The sequence below is a fragment of the Plectropomus leopardus genome, chromosome 13 (assembly GCF_026936395.1).
Source record: "Plectropomus leopardus strain MGB_pleo_1.0 chromosome 13, ASM2693639v1, whole genome shotgun sequence".
In the NCBI taxonomy this organism is placed as follows: domain Eukaryota; kingdom Metazoa; phylum Chordata; class Actinopteri; order Perciformes; family Serranidae; genus Plectropomus; species Plectropomus leopardus.
Genome location: NC_142188.1, coordinates 33,397,700 through 33,413,951, shown reverse-complemented (window position 1 = coordinate 33,413,951; position 16,252 = coordinate 33,397,700). Strand labels below are relative to the sequence as shown.

The window sequence follows — 16,252 nt, the reverse complement described above, 5'->3', positions numbered from 1 at the left end:
TGTCCCGTGGGGAGCGTCCTGCCGGCTGGTACTGTAGACTTGCTGAGATAGTACTTATTTCGTTATTTTTCCTTGATTTTTGTGATCATACCATGGCTGTAGGCTACATATGTCTGTAAAATTCAGTTTATTGATGTTTTTAGACACGTTGTTGTGCTGCTGCCTTGTTCATTTCCAACTTCCGCCGGCGCAACGATCAACTTCTAGACTAGTGCTTCACTAGCTTAAATGGCAGCCTAAATGTAATGTTGAGGCTGTTTTAGACTTTCCAAATCTTATCAAACCAAATGGTTTAAATCGTGAGTGACAGAAGAAGTTTTGCTGTGGCGTTCACAAATTTTTTTTTATTGATTTACAGACGTCTCTTTCCCGATGGTTGTCAATGGGAAAAAGTCTTTCTGGGCCAGTGTGCATCACATGACCAACCTGGAAGGTGTAATTCCACTTTTGGCCACTATGTAAAATTTGCATCAAAGCCTGGGTCACTTCCTCTGGGCTTGGGCGGAATCACCAGCATTGTTTAGAACAGTGAACACTGAACACATCAGCTCTGGAGGCCTTGTCCTGACCGTAATGGGGGATGATGGACCCCGTGGAATTTAGCCGTTACCCTGACTATAATCAATCAAACAAGTCAAAAGTGCACGGGGTCATAAAAATTGAAAATGATCAATCACTGTGCATGTAATGACACAGCTGCACAGTAGTGCAGTGAAGAAGTGAACTATAGTGGGCCTACATTAAATATGGCTGGAGTCAATCCACTTTTTGTGCACCCACCTCACAGCTTTCCTCACATTTGGTGTTTAGTTATGTCCTATAGTGTTATTTATATAGTCTCCATGGAGATATTGGAGAAGTTTCAATGTGGATCTGTCATCTTCAGCAAAAATTATAAAAAAAATGTTCCAGCATTTTAATGAAGCACAAAATTGGGTTTTGTTGACAGATGGCAAAGCCAGAGCACAATATTCTTTCATAAGCAGAGGACTGAAAACAAATCAGGCTTCATACTGCGGACTGTAATGTGTTCAAAATGCATGGATTAACCCTGATACACATCCTGTACATTAGGGAGGACATATTTCTGTGACCCCCCCAAAAAATTGCATCACATCTGTACATTTCAGCCCAATGCACAGCGCTTGACTTTAGCTAAAGAAACAGAGATTTTAGATTTTCAGAGACATTTAATGCAGGCTTTTGTTTTGAAGGGTTAGAATGAAAGATTTGGATTCCACGATTGGTGGGTCAAAGAAGTTCTGTACAATATCAACAGAATTATTATAATTTTTAAGTTTTTTTTTTTCAGGTCATTTGTTGCTTTTCTTCTTTTTTTTTTTACTTTGCTTCAGTTTTTTGTTTTGTTTTTTATTGTTGTTCAGGTTTTCAGGCAAAGTTTTGGGTCATTTTCCTGTACTTTTAACAGATTTCTTGTCAACATCAGGGTCATTTCTTCTTTTGTTGCATATGACTTTCCCATGTTTTTTTAAAAACTATTTTCCCAGGTTTAAAAGAGTTAAATGAATAATTTGATTGTATTTTCCATCTTTGCTGAGCAACAGTTTTATGTAAAAGGAATTAAAAGCCCGTCCTATATAGAGGCCTGTTCTAAATATAAACCTGTTGATTTCAATGATGTAAGCAAATAATAGCCCGGGCTAAAAATTGAAGTTTTATGGTATTACGCTGGGATAAGGAAGACTTTTGAAGCTGTCACACTCTGATCTCTTGTCGTTGGTTGTGATGACCGTATTGTGATAGTGTATGTTTGTGTGTGTGTGCGTGTGTGTGTGTGTGTGTTGCAGATACTCTGAGCGAGGCACTGAAGGCCATCAGTGTGAGTACAGAGCTGATCGAGGAGGAGCTCAAGCCACATTTGGACACAGTGCTGGCTGCTCTGTTGGAAAAAAGTAAGTCATGGACCGCACCTTAACACACAGACACACACACACACACACACACACACACACACACAAACACATCCATCAATGAGTCTGTTAGTGATGTCACAGTTCTAACCTGTGCCCTGTAAGGCAGGATGCACATTGCAGAAACATTCTAGTTTCTGCAGTTGTAATATTTATTCCATCCTGTAGGCACAACAGGTCTGCAGTCCAAGCTGTGTTGCTAAGTTGCCTCAGTGGGTGGTCAGGTGGGTGATGGACCTCACATGTGCACATGCATACATCAGTGCATCCACCTATGTGCAAAAATATTCTGTTAATACATTTCAATTCATGCAAAGAATTTTAAGCCTGGGAATACATAGACACAGTAAAATAATGCAATGTTGTAATGTTTATTCTAATAGCTCACCTCCAAAAATCAATAAAAACGCCTCCGCACAGTGGGCAGGAGATGGTGCATTGAGTGCACATGGATTGCCGCAGCAGGAATATACAGCATTGTGTTTATTACGCTCAAATGATCAGAAATGTACATGCATAAATAAACATGCATGTTGACATTGCAAGCTAATTGCACTATAAGCCTGTTATATATAACCTAAATATACAGCAAGATATTAATTTATACAGAAAAACAGTGGCACCAAAAATGACAATATTTAGAGCTCAGAGTTGAGAGGGACAAATCATATGCACATCATGTAGCTGCAAGGCTGTTGTAAGTGGTAGTGTTCGGTGTTGTGTTTATATGAAGAGCCCAAGCAGAATATTTTGGCGGCAGACTTCATATATTCTGACCATATGTCGAATACAAAATCCTCAGTCAATTGTCATCTATGTGACTTGAGCCTCCCTCCCATGGAAAACAACTGCAAAATGGTAAAAAGGAAAACAGTCGATGCACTCAAACACAGAACAAAATACCTCACAAAAAATGTAAAAAAAAAAACCCAAATTCTCCGTCATTAGTCACTTATGTGACTTGAGCCCCTACACAAATGAAATGACACAGAAAAATGTTAACATGTTGCACAATAAGTTTAAGATAGTAGGTAAACTTATACATGTAGTTAATGTAGTTTAACAGAAAGGCTAAAATACAACAGCTGGGTTTCCATTACAGATTTACTTAAGCGATATTTTCAAAATGTCAGTAAAACACAATTGTGAGATTGTGAGATGATGACTGATGATCTGCGACTTCTCCTCTGGTGATAACATTCCAAGAAGCATGGTGATGGATGATCAAAACATTAGCAGCTCAATTTCTATTGCAGCCACCACACTAGCCGTCATTATTTCCGATCCAAGGCCACATATGCGTGTTATGAGCCATTATGGAAAAACAAACTCCTTATACGTGGGAGCGGCCACGTATGAGGGATTTCTGGGAGGTGATAGTCCACGAGGAATTGTAGAATCAAAACTTCTGTATGATCAACTCAACTTTTGAAAAGTTATGTGATGCAATAGCACCTCTTGTAGCACCTGCTGCATCATGCCCGAGGGAGCCAAACGGCGAAAAAAAAAGTGTTTCCATTGCAGTTTTGCATTTGTGAATTGCCTGAAATACGACTGCGATTGTAAAAACTTTTTCGCAATAAATGGGGTTTTTTTTCTAAATTGACGTGTTTCCATTAGGCATATTTTATATTCTCAATTTCAATTCGATCGATTTGAGGGTTAATGGATCCCCATCTAATGCTGCTTACCTCTGTCATGGCAAAAGTAAAAGGGCGACAAAAAAGTGCGACACATATATCGCCAAAGTTTCACATTTTGACTGTGAAGGCCGAACATGTCAGGATATAACAATTTACACAGACAGACCACACAGTACTAACAGATGTACTACTCTGTCGTATAATTGACTTTGTGTGGCACCAAAAACGAAAATATTCATAGCTCCAAATTAAGAGAGAATGGTTACATGCACATAGGTGGAAGGCTATCAAAAAACAGCGTACATTGAAGAAAAGATGAATGGCTGCACTGACTTCATGAGTGTTTAAAACCCTCTGAGCCCTTAGCCATCTATGACCAGTTTTGTTGATTTGATTCATAGTGTAGTAAAGCATGTATAACATCAACCCTGTAATGAACAGTCAAGCTGTAAACATAATTGTCTTTTTTCAGGACAACCTGGGCTAAAAGGATATTTGTGCTGCAGTGATGTCACATGAATGTAAAAATAGTGATGGGACCATAAAGACAAAAGACAATCAAAACAAAAATTAAATGTCACAGATTTTTACTGAAATTACACGCACAGCACGGCACGGCACGGCACGGCACAGCACAGCCATTTTTGAAAGCAGTTTGTGTCTGCAGTGAGACAGAGAGCCACATCACAACTGCACTTCCAGGGGGTGGACTGAATGACCTGCCTGGTCTGCCTGCAGGGCACACAGGAACCTCTGATTGGTTCAAAAGACTCTCGCAGTGCATTATCGGAAAACAAATATGGCTGTCAGCATCAAAGCTAGCAATTATAAATGATTTATTATAGATATGTATTGCAACCAGGGGCGTTTCCTGGGCTTTGAGAACATCTGGAGCAACAGGGCTTTAGTGTATACACTGAAAACTTTTAGCCAAAACTAACTGACTTTTATTCTAACTAAGTTAAATGCATATTTCTATAAAATACTTTGATTCCATATCCTGTCATTGTTTTCATTCTGAATGTATGATTTTGTGTGTGGACAGAGAAGGATGCTGCTGTGGAGATCGCCAGAAGTGGGATTCTGCCCACGCTGGCTCAGGCCTTACGGAGTAAAAGCAGCCTGAGCTGCCAGGTGGCTCTGGTGGTGGCAGAGATGGCAAGAGAAGGTATGATACTACGGCTACACACATGATTTTGAATATCTGATACAACTGATACTTCAGTATATGAGTTTAGTAGAGACTTCTCCTCTCACCAAAGCTCTTTACTGCCACAATATTATTGAATGAAGGTCAGCTCAGTAGCTGGGCCAGAACTTCAGATCACATGATCTAAATTGTCCAGTTGTCATGACATTGTAATTGATCAAATGTCATGTCTCCAACAGCCAGTCAGAGCCATAGACAGTAAATAAAGATGGACAACACACCCCCACTTACACCCGCTATGCTGAAGTGAGGTTAAAATATCCCAGATACAAGCCTTGCTATCTTGCGAGGGCGATGTCATCGCGAGCCCTGCATCTGCGCAGTAACGATATCTGCGGTGGGGGAGTTCCTGCCCAAACACCCGTCCTCCCCAAAGTGGAGAAAATAACCTCACCACCCACAAACAGAAAGGTTAACCCTTTGAAACCTGAACTGACATCAGTTTCTGTATGCTATGTTCAGACACTTTTCACAAGCTATTTAATCCTGTGAAACAAGAGCAAAGTGGTTTGATTTCTTTTGAATACATGACAGACAAAGACAATGAGCAAAACGGCAAGAAATGTCCAGCAAACTGCAATAAACTATGGGGACGGATGAATGGATGGACAGACAAAAGGATGGGGGGTTAAAAAATCTAAGGGAAATCCAGAAAACAATAACGACAGTGATTTTAATGGTATATAATATATTTTGAATTATGTTACAGAGAAGTTTATTTTATATACACTTTTATTATTATTATTATTTTTCAATTTTTAACACAGGTGATTTTCTTGTTTTTTGTTTTGATGTTTCTTCTTCTTCTTTTGCTCATTTTCAGGCAATTTCTTTTAAATTTATTTTTTTATTAATTTCTTGCAAATTTTTGGGTCATGTGCTGTAAGCTGTTTACTGCCTTCTACCCTTGTTTTGAAAAAGTATTTAAACCAATATGCTCAGGTTTAAAGGGTTATGATTAAAGTCCATGTTCACTTAATTTAGATGATCAAAACCAGGTATCCAGTTAAAACAGGCAAACGAGAAGGGCTGGGTAGAGAATCATCAATCTCTTTGAGCTGCTGGAATCAGGCAGGCCATGGCACTTTAACCACTCTGCATCACAGAATGATGTGCTCTCAGGTACCACAGAAACTCAGGGCTTCTGCTTTTCAGCAGCTGAAATCTTGTGTTTGTGTGTGTTGCAGCTGCAGTCAGGGAGCCGTGCATCAAAGCAGGCCTGGTGAAGGTCCTGGTTCCCCATCTGAACTGCAATGACGAGGAGATGCTGCTAAACACTGGCAGGGCCATCGGACGCATCTGCTTTGACAACTGTAAGTTAATGTGACACTGCAGCTCAGTCAGCAGACTCACTGATAATCAGCAGAGTGCTGATAAGGCACAGACTGTGTTCTTCTGGGTTCAGACATTCAGTCACTCTTCAGGTTTCAGCAGGCACTGTGTATATGAATCATAAGTTTCAAATTTAAAAAGATCAACCTATTAAATTGGATGATTTGTATCCAGTTGTCATTTACACATCAGATAATAATGACAGCAAACCTGTGAGAACATGGAATTGCATAATAACCTGAAAGTCAATGTGAAGTTAAAATACTTTAGCAAAAAAAAAAAAAATGTGTTCACATCTGTCACTTTAAGCATGATCACTTCCTTTTTCTTTCTCTATCTGACCTCCCATCCAGCATACCAACAGGACCAGTTAGTCCAGAATGGTGTAATCCCCAGACTGGTGTCCATTATAAGAGAGTATCCAGAGAACGACCCGCTGGTCAACGTCTGCCTGCTGGCCCTCTGTAACCTTGCTGACATGGGTGATTATTTCATCACTGGATATATTTTCATATTTATTAGCTGTGATTTGAATCATGGATAGATGGATGGATGGATGGATGATGGATGCATGATGGATGGGTACATGGATGGATGCATGGATGGATGGATGGATGATGGATGCATGGATGGATGGGTACATGGATGGATGCATGGATGGATGGATGGATGGATGGATGGATGCATGGATGGATGGATGAATGCATGGACAGATGATAGATGGATGCATGGACAGATGGATGGACGGACGGATGGATGGGTGCATGGATGGATGGATGGACGGATGGATGGATGGATGGATGGATGGATGGATGGATGGATGGATGAATGCATGGATGATGGGTGGATGGATAGATGGATGCACGGATGGATGGGTGGATGGATGGATGCACGAATGGATGGACAGAAGGACGGATGGATGGATGATTGATGGATGGATGACTGCATGGATGATGGGTGGATGGATAGATGGATGCATGGATGGATGGGTGGATGGATGGATGCACGGATGGATGGACGGAAGGACGGATGGATGGATGAATGTTCTCATGAAGTCTATGAGCCTCTCTTTAGTTTTGGTCACATTCAGAGAAGCTGGTCACCCCCTCCACATTATCCAACTCTTGTTCGATCCTCCTCATAAACCCATTAGCTGCAGATGACAGGACTCAGAGCTGCCGTTAAAGTCTGAGGTGTATAAGGTGAACAGACGAGGAGACAGAACTGGCCCCTGCAGTGTTGTCCTACGTCTCTCACAGCTACGTTTCATCTATGTGTTATGTTTCCATGTTCTCTATGTGATGTCTTTCAGTCAGTCATAGAAATTAAAGACTCAAAATTGCTTACAGAGGGAAAGGCATGGTAATGCTGACACACACACTCAGTGTGTTTACATGCACAGTTTAGTGGAGCTGCAGTCATAGCTCCATTAGGTAATTGAATTTGACTCCTGTCCTTGTCCCAGTAAACAGTCACAGTGGGCGAATCCATTTATTGAAGTCTAACCGCTGCTGCAGGTGGAGATATGCTTCCTTTCCGCTTGCTGCTATAAACCTATATTATTTATACAGTCTATGATAATAGACCCAATCACAATCATTACTGTTTATTTACAGTAATTTTGGGGTACAAAACCACCATGTCACGTACATAAAACCAAACAGTGCTCTGCAAACTCTGCCTTCATTTATTAGTTTTAAGCCACCTAAGAAAATCAATATCGCTTTAAGTGTAGGCTATATATTTAGAATATTTTCATCTCTTTACCCTACTGTAAGACACCCCTTACTGATGGGGATTTGAAGCCATTCTGTCAAAAACTAGGCGACTAGGAGCACACGCAGAATGCGGAGTCCAGTTAAAGTCTGACTGAGGTGTTTACATGACAGAATAACTTCTAACTTCCAATCATTTTGTCAGGGTGCCTTGCGTATCCTGATCTTGATCTGAGACAGAGTCGATCCTCAACGCGGCAGAGCCAGTGGAAATTAACACATTGAGTTTAATTTATTTGCTCCATCTGCCATGACAGATCGGAGCCTGACCACACGCAGATCTGGTGGAAATTAGGGGTTAGCCCAACTTTAAGAAATTTGATTTAGTTGTTTACATGTGTTTTGAAAATCCAGTTTTAATTGAACTAACACAATAATTCTACTTCTTCTAACATCTTGTAAATGTACTGTTTGTGTACGGTGGCAAGAGAAATCAGTTGTATAAATAAATATACCAAAACAGATCAGACTTTACTCGTTCCTCAGTTCTTCCCCAACTGATTTAATCAAGGATGAGGGTAAACAATCAATAGATCTCAGATGTATAATCACTTAATCTGGTAGTAAGGGTAATTATTTAACTCCATCACTGTCATTATTGGCTGCTTTATTTTCAGACTCTGCGAGGGACGCCCTGGCAGAACAAGATGTGGCAGATGTCCTGACGTTACAGCTGAAGCGGGCAGCTGATGCCGAGCGCCGACATGTCATCCTGGAAATCCTTGGCTCGCTGGGCGAGAGTGGTGAGACCTGCAGGGTGCTTTAGGAAGGCTACACCTGTTCTATCTCTGACTATGGGTCATAGCAATCAGTCACTTTTAATTGTCTGTGAGGGAGAGATTTGTTTGAGGGGACATCAGTCATAAAAAACGACAATGAAAAACAAAAAATGTACCAATTGTCAATTACAAAACACAGTAAACACACACAGGTAAAATAACTGACACAATGAATATTATCTGCGAAGAGGATAGAAGAAGAAAATCCCTGCAGAGCAGTCTACACATATTCCGTCCCATCAACACCTGAAACATTTCTAGAGTCCAGTTTAGAAAAAGTATGACATGAGGTTAATTTCTGGGTTAGATATTTTCAGATCAGATTCAGTCAGATATTTTATCTGGTTATTTTATCCTTCAACAGTTTATATATGGACTTTAAATTGAACTCTATTGTATAAACTGATATCACAATGTAGAATTTCGTATAACCCAAAATGTCATCCCTAATTTCTGCTGTTAATAGGTGCACACTATTCAGATTATCTGGGGATAACAGAGTGGTCACAGACCATTGCTGATTATGCTTATTAGTTACAAGCACATAATTATCAAAAAAAACAATGGTGCTGCAGCTTCATCAGCAAAGAAAATGATGGCAACAGACTGCATACAGCTTCTGAAGTTTGAATCTGCTGTAATTTCATTAAAACATACAAACACATTTCTCACACTGCCTTGTGATGACGCTGTATGATGCAACCAAGAAAAATTGAGCATTGCATTAGTTCAGGCAAGTCCTCATCAGCTGATGGCCACCTGATTTGCCTCTTAGCATCCAATTCGCTAAATGCTGCTTTATTTAAGATACTCTAGCCTGCCTACTCTTTGCTGCTCCCTCTGCAAGCCGCTTTTTGCCACCCTCCTCCACCCCAGCTCCTCCTTTATGCTGTTCTGACTAAATCAATGTTATAATTGTCATTGATGCCTGCTCTGTTCAGGGTTTTGCTGCTTCTCTCCCCTTTAGTATTTTCATTTATACAGGACACAGTAAACTAGAAACATACACCAATCAGCCAAAAAAAATCACTTTTAGATACCAAATGTCCAAGTCCACATAATAACAGCACCCAAGGTCTCCCAGCAGAACTTTGCACTGTAATGAATTTATCAATGTTATTCACTTCACCTGCCGGTGGTTTTAATGTTTTGGCTGAGTGGTGTATTTTTTGCAACTTTTCAGTGGAATCACAGGCAGTCAGCAGCTCATGATGCGGTTGTGAGGCTTTTTGTTTCTGATCAAAACACCCAAACTCAAAGGAGAGTGTATAGTTGAGCCATGGTCCGCCTTGAGCTGTTGTGCTGGGAGTGGACCGTGGTTAAATGCCAAATATGATGGGCGTAGTTCCAGAAAAACAACACTTCAAAAAAAATCCCAAGCAGCACAGCTTGACCTCTGTAAGTCGAGGGTTGTTTGCTGTATAATGTTCAATTTTCTAACCTCAAATACTCCTCAGTATCATCCAATGCATGTTTTTTTCTTTTGTTTCATAGTGAGGTTGCACATTTAGTTGAAGGTAATGTGAGCTGTTAATAATGAAAGGAAATGCGTTGGACCACCAGATGCACTGAAGCTGCAGTTTGCAGAGTCAGGAGTACCAGAGGCTTTATCTGAGATGATCCGGCGTCTGCAGGGAGGTTCTGACCCCCATGACCTCTGCAGCATCAAGATCGCCTCCAACCTCATCGTGTCCCTGCTCTTGGGAGGTAAGTGATGCAGCTGCAGCCTCAATGGATATCTATTAATGTTTGTGTATACAAACTTCAGTATTTGCATTTTATTTGTCTTTCTCTCTGTCTTTCATGTCATTGCCCTTATTGTACAATTATACAAGTGTGTGCATATGATTTACTGTGCATATTCATATTTATATTGGCCAGTTACAACAATACTGAATGTTGTTCTCTACTGTTGCATTCAGACAGCATGCACCATAACTGTGGTGCCATAGCTGTCATTTAAAGAAAGAGACAGAACAGGAGCTAGAGGAGGAGGGTAGGGGCAGGCAGTGACATACAGCAGCCACGCAGGTTTCTAACAGTACAGTGACTGTGCAGCCCTTTTTATCTGGACAGTGTGACCTTTCTGTGTGGTAGTGTGTCACAGACAGATAGGGTGGACCATTATGTCTCTGTGTTCACCACAAATCTCTGACGTCAGTGCACAATTGTTGTCTTATAAGTGATTTAATTTTACCTCAATGATGTTCAAGACGTTTTCTTTACAACTCAGTTATATTATTAAACAGGGATGTTAATGTCAGTAAACATAGCTAAGCCCTCAATGCCCTAAAATGCTAGAACCATCCTAAAATCCTACAACTGTCCTGAAATTCAAGAAACTTCTTAAAATCCTAGAATTGTACTAAAATTCAATAGTTCAGTTTAAAAATCCTAAATGTCCTAAAATAGAAACATACTTATATCGTAAAACAATGTATGTGGCTACTGTAATGAGCTGGTATGTTCATCTATTTGTGTGTCTGTGTGTGTGTGTGTCAGATGAATCTATGCAGAAGTGTTTTGGAGAGGGAACAGGTCTGGTGTATCAGGACGTTCTGTCTTGGCTGCAGAGCTCCAACACCCAGCTGCAGCTGTCCGGAGCCCTCGCCATCGCCAACTTCGCCAGGAATGGTGAGATATCTTTCAGAAAAAAAACATTAAGGGATGTCTGTGACATCATCCACAGGTTCCCTGCCTCCAGTGCCATCTATGTCGAGTTGATGTGGGAAAAGCAAGCAGCCACCACCACAGCTAATACATTTGTCAGTGAAGCAAACACGGAGTGAAATGTACGTGCTTCTCTTTACATTAAGCGGGTTTCCATTAACCCTGGAATTGTGCAAATTGAAAATGTGAATATAAAATACACCTCATGGAAACACGTCAGTTTTGAAAAAACTTGTGTTTATCACAAAAAAGTTTCTATGCTCACATGAAGTGGTATTTCAGGCAATTCCAAAAAGCCAAATTTCACAAAACTGCAATGGAAACACTTTTTTTTTTCGCTTTTATGATGATGCACATATGATGCACAACACTGGGTGGGAGTAATGCCACTTTATGGATGTCAACCACCATTAAACCCAAAGAAGAAGAAAAAATCTAACAGTCACATGATATTCTACAAAACATGGCTCAGTATGTGTGGACGGAAGAAGAGACTGAGATCCTCTTTACTCTTATACAAAGAAAGACAAAAGCATTACAGCAATATTAGATTGGCTTTAGTGAGTGGCTGCAATAGAAATAAACCTGCCAATGTTTTGGACATCCATTGCCATGGTAACTGGACTGTTCACAACAGCTTGAGGGAATTTTTGACAGAGAGGAGGTTTTTGAAAGAGAGGAAAAGTCAAAATCTAGATGCACTAATCCATGTTCTGACCCTTACCTGTGGTCCTGAGCTTTGAGTAGTTACAAAAAGAATGAGATCGCCAATACGAGCAACTAAAATATCACTGTAGATGCACATACATATCCAAAATCAACATGGTGATTCAACCAATGGCTTTGTGGTACTTAAATGATATGAGGCCCACATTTTCAAAATTGTTTGCTGTTATGTCGCAGATATCAGAAACACAATTGTTGTTATCTAAAATAGGAAATTACTTTTCCACTAGGCACAATCCTTTTTCAACATGTGGAAAGTATTGGATGAAATTTGAGATATCTGTAATCGTTATTCTTACTATTGAAGAGGAATTACTAATATCTATAATGAAATTAATGATATCTTTAAATCAATTTTGACTTGTTGAAATGTAATTTCTACAGGTGAAAATATTTGTAATATGTCAAAATGATTTTTATTATTTTATTTTATGATCATTTTTAAGGATTTTATCTTGAATTCACATTTCCACCAGTGCATACCAAATCACTCATAGTCAGCCTATAGTGATTAAATGTTAAAGGTCTTATTGGACATATTGCCTTAAGTTGGTGTAAGTAATGGGATGACAGAGCTACGCTGTGATGTGGTGCATGTAATGTAAGTGATGAGGAGCTGACGGTGTGTTTGCTGGCTTGCTGTCTTTCTGTCAGACAGTAACTGTGTAAAGATGCTGGACCTTGGTGTGGTTCCTCACATCCTGACCCTGCTGGAGCAGCATGTGGACGAAGGAGACGTGTCTGTTCAACATGCTGGACTGAGCGCACTCAGAAACCTCGCCATTCCTGGTACTCCAGTCTCCATGAACTCTGTTTAAAGGTTAACACTGAGACTTAAAAGGACAGAGTCACATACTGTACATATTCTCATTAAGAAACATGTAACACTAAGTCATCTTTAAAAAAACACATCACGTCATGGGTCAGTCAGGAAAATAAAATCACCAGACAGTAAATTTACATGTGAAAGTTTAAATAATTTAAATTATCTTTACTTAAATTATTTTATGTCATTTAAGTTGACATGGATGCCCTGTGTGTTTTAGCTACCAACAAAGTGCGGATGCTGGATGACGGGGTGACTGAGAGGATAAAGACCCTGCTGCGCTCCGACATGCCACCAGTTCAGTTCAAACTGCTGGGGACACTACGTATGATGGTGGATGGACAAGGTGAGCGCAGCTGTTAGCACTCAGTACTTACTGTATATTAGCCTCAGGTATGATTCCCCTGTGTCAATCAGAGCTACAATCAGGCCATATTTTTCCTTTATAACTCAGGAAAAGTTTAACATGGCATCACATTTGTCAGAGGCAGAGAGGAGTGGTCAGAAAGGTCTCTGATTATGATCATTATTCCTTTGTTCCCCCCACTGTTTCCTTGTGTTTCATCTCATCTTTGAATCATTTATTGTTCCTCCCACATTTAAAAGGGACTTGTAGGCTGCACCCAAACCCTGCAGAGAGGGCGGGCCATGGGAAAGGCCACTTTGAACAGTCCCCTGGCGCCAATTAATTCTTTATGTTTACATGATGTTAGAAAAAGTGGAATTATTGTGTCAGTCCAACTAAAAGTGGACTTTAAAAAAACATGTAAACATGTTAGTCTGACTGAAATTGGACTAAGTCAAATATCCCCGAAATAGGACTAACACATGCAGATAATGCGATTGAAAGTTGAGCTATTCTGTCAAACTTAAACTGGACTCTGTGATCTGCGTGTGCTCGTCGTTGCTGTGACGGCCTGAGGAGGGACTTGTGTTTTTAATTTTGGCTCAAATGAGGGATGTACAACTTGAAAAGGTGGTATTTTATATTTTACAAAAGTCACACCCCAGCCACTCCCCCCTCCTCTGATAAATAAAGTACAGTCCCACAACACTGGCACAGAAGCTAAGTGATGTCCTGCTGTGGACGCAGCAAAACACATTTTATCCACCTAAAAAAAACAATATCAGTGTAAGTGTTGACTGCTCTTTACCTTCACCTTCCACAGCAGCTGATGGAGGCAGTGGTAGAGCAGCGATAGAGCAGCACCTCTGCTGTTCAGTGGAGAATAATGTTTTTCTCAGTGGAATCTGGTGTTTTTGATAAAACAGTTTCAAATCCCTGTCAGTAAGTTCTGTCTGACAGCAAGGTAAAGTGGTGAGAATATTCCGAATATAGCCTACACTTAAACTGATATTCATTTTTTTATGTGGCTTAAAACTAACCAATGAAGGCAGAGTTTGCTCTGCACCATTTGATTATATGAATGTGACGTGGTGGTTGTCTGCCCCAAAGTTATTGTAAATAAACAGTTATGACTGTGATTGGGTCAGTATCATAGACTGTATAAATAATATACTAGGTCTATAGGAACTACCTAAAAGGAGGCATATTTCCCTCTGCTGTGTTGGATATTTTTTCATCAATAAGTGGATTCCCACCTGGTGACTGTATACTGGGACAAGGACAGGAATCCAGTTAAATGACCTTATTGAGCTATAACTGCAGTTCTACTAAACTGTGCATGCAAACATACTGAGTGTGGTTTGAAAGCCTGAGGAGGAATTCCTTTACACTTTCCAAATTCGCACAAATGTCTAATTGGATAAAATAATAAAGGTGATGAGATTTTAGGTGGGGTGAGGTCAAAGGTCAATTTCAAAATACTTTCCCCCCATTACAGGTTTTTATGGGGGACATTTTCCTTAGTTGATGTGAGAGTCCAAGGACAGAGGGATGTCGTATGCTGTAAAGCCCTCTGAGGCAAACTGTGATTTGTGATAATGGGCTCTATAAATAAAACTGACTTGAACTGTCTTGACTTTTCTGGCCATGACTCAACGTCACATCTCAGTAACAGAGAGGAAGACATTGGAGTTGATGACACTAATCTTGAATCTGTGCTGATTGTAGCGATCTTCTGTGCTTTTGGGGGAAGGATGTGTGTGAAGCATGCATGTTTTCACAGGCATAATGTAAACTTTAAGTGCAGCTTGACTCGTTCACAGAGGCACAATTCAAGATTATTTATTTATCCATTCACCAACTGCATTGACCTTCACTCTTTTACCCTGGAACACCAAGCCTGTTAGTCTCCTCAATCAATCAATTAATCATTTGGTATATAACAGAAAAAGAGACAAATGCTCATCGCAAGCTCCCTGAGGCCAAGTTGTCTCCAAATGTCTTCTTTTGTTCAGTCCAACAGTTTGTTGAGCACATTCAGCAGGAGGATAAATCCATTTGATTATGATCTATTTCCTCTAGCTCCATTCTCATTCCAAGCTGGACATTTGCCACAGTAGCTGTAAGACTATTTTTATCTTTGTATAACTCAATGGCAGCTTGTGCCCATATTTTCTAGTTGTTTAGCTTTCCACTCTTTCTGTGACCGTTTGAAATGGAATCTTTGGCTTTTCTCTGCTGTGTGTCAGAAGAGGCAGCGTTGGTGCTGGGGAGAGATGCAGAACTGCTGGCTCGGGTCATGGAGTGGTGTCAAGCTAAAGACCACGCAGGAGTTCGAGGAGAAGCCAGTCGCCTCCTGGCCGCCTTCATCAGACACAGCCGCAGCCCTGTGAGACCATTTATTCTCAGCAAGAGCTAAATTTTATTATTTTTTTCTTGGTCATCCACCCAGTGGGCTGGAGTTTAATATAATGAAATGCTGCCTTCCCATGCTCTTGGAAATATTGTATTTACCAATGTGCACATGAATAGCCCTACAAACTGTTAATTACAAATGGGAGAAAAAAAGGAAATTTCGATGATACCCGAGTTGTAATGTTTGCATGACGTGTCAGAGCAGCAGAAATGGCTGACGGTATGGAAACAGTGTCAACAATTGACAGTACAAAATGATATATTCCATTATTTTGTTCTTAGTAGCTATCATTTACTTTAGTAGTTAGCTGAAGCAAAGCAAAGCAAACTTTGAACTATAAAGCATGCCAGGCGAGGATACTTAAATTGATAACAACATAAACTGCCTTAAGTTGGATATCCATGGGAGTTGAAACAGCACACATTCCAATGTTATAAAGTAGCCTCATAAAGTATCATCAGAAGCACACTGCTGCTAAATAGACTGCTGCATTATGGATCTCCATATTTCAAGTTAAGTCACAGTGACTTAACTTGACCTGTTGTGCCATGCACAAGCATTTTAAAGTTGCGCTTTAAAGTAGCCTATTTTCATTGCA

At 40.2% G+C, this 16,252-nt stretch overlaps 1 protein-coding gene across 1 annotated transcript in view; it reads left to right on the top strand.

Moving 5' to 3' along the window:
* LOC121954879 (rap1 GTPase-GDP dissociation stimulator 1) overlaps positions 1-16,252 on the top strand; it is a 30,896-nt gene that overhangs the window by 5,391 nt on the left and 9,253 nt on the right. The window contains exons 2-11 of the mRNA XM_042502616.2: positions 1,809-1,913; positions 4,620-4,742; positions 5,972-6,097; positions 6,470-6,598; positions 8,509-8,634; positions 10,234-10,377; positions 11,173-11,304; positions 12,721-12,855; positions 13,113-13,238; positions 15,488-15,627. Coding sequence (XP_042358550.2) covers positions 1,809-1,913; positions 4,620-4,742; positions 5,972-6,097; positions 6,470-6,598; positions 8,509-8,634; positions 10,234-10,377; positions 11,173-11,304; positions 12,721-12,855; positions 13,113-13,238; positions 15,488-15,627 — 1,286 coding nt within the window. The remainder of the gene's footprint in view (positions 1-1,808; positions 1,914-4,619; positions 4,743-5,971; positions 6,098-6,469; positions 6,599-8,508; positions 8,635-10,233; positions 10,378-11,172; positions 11,305-12,720; positions 12,856-13,112; positions 13,239-15,487; positions 15,628-16,252) is intronic.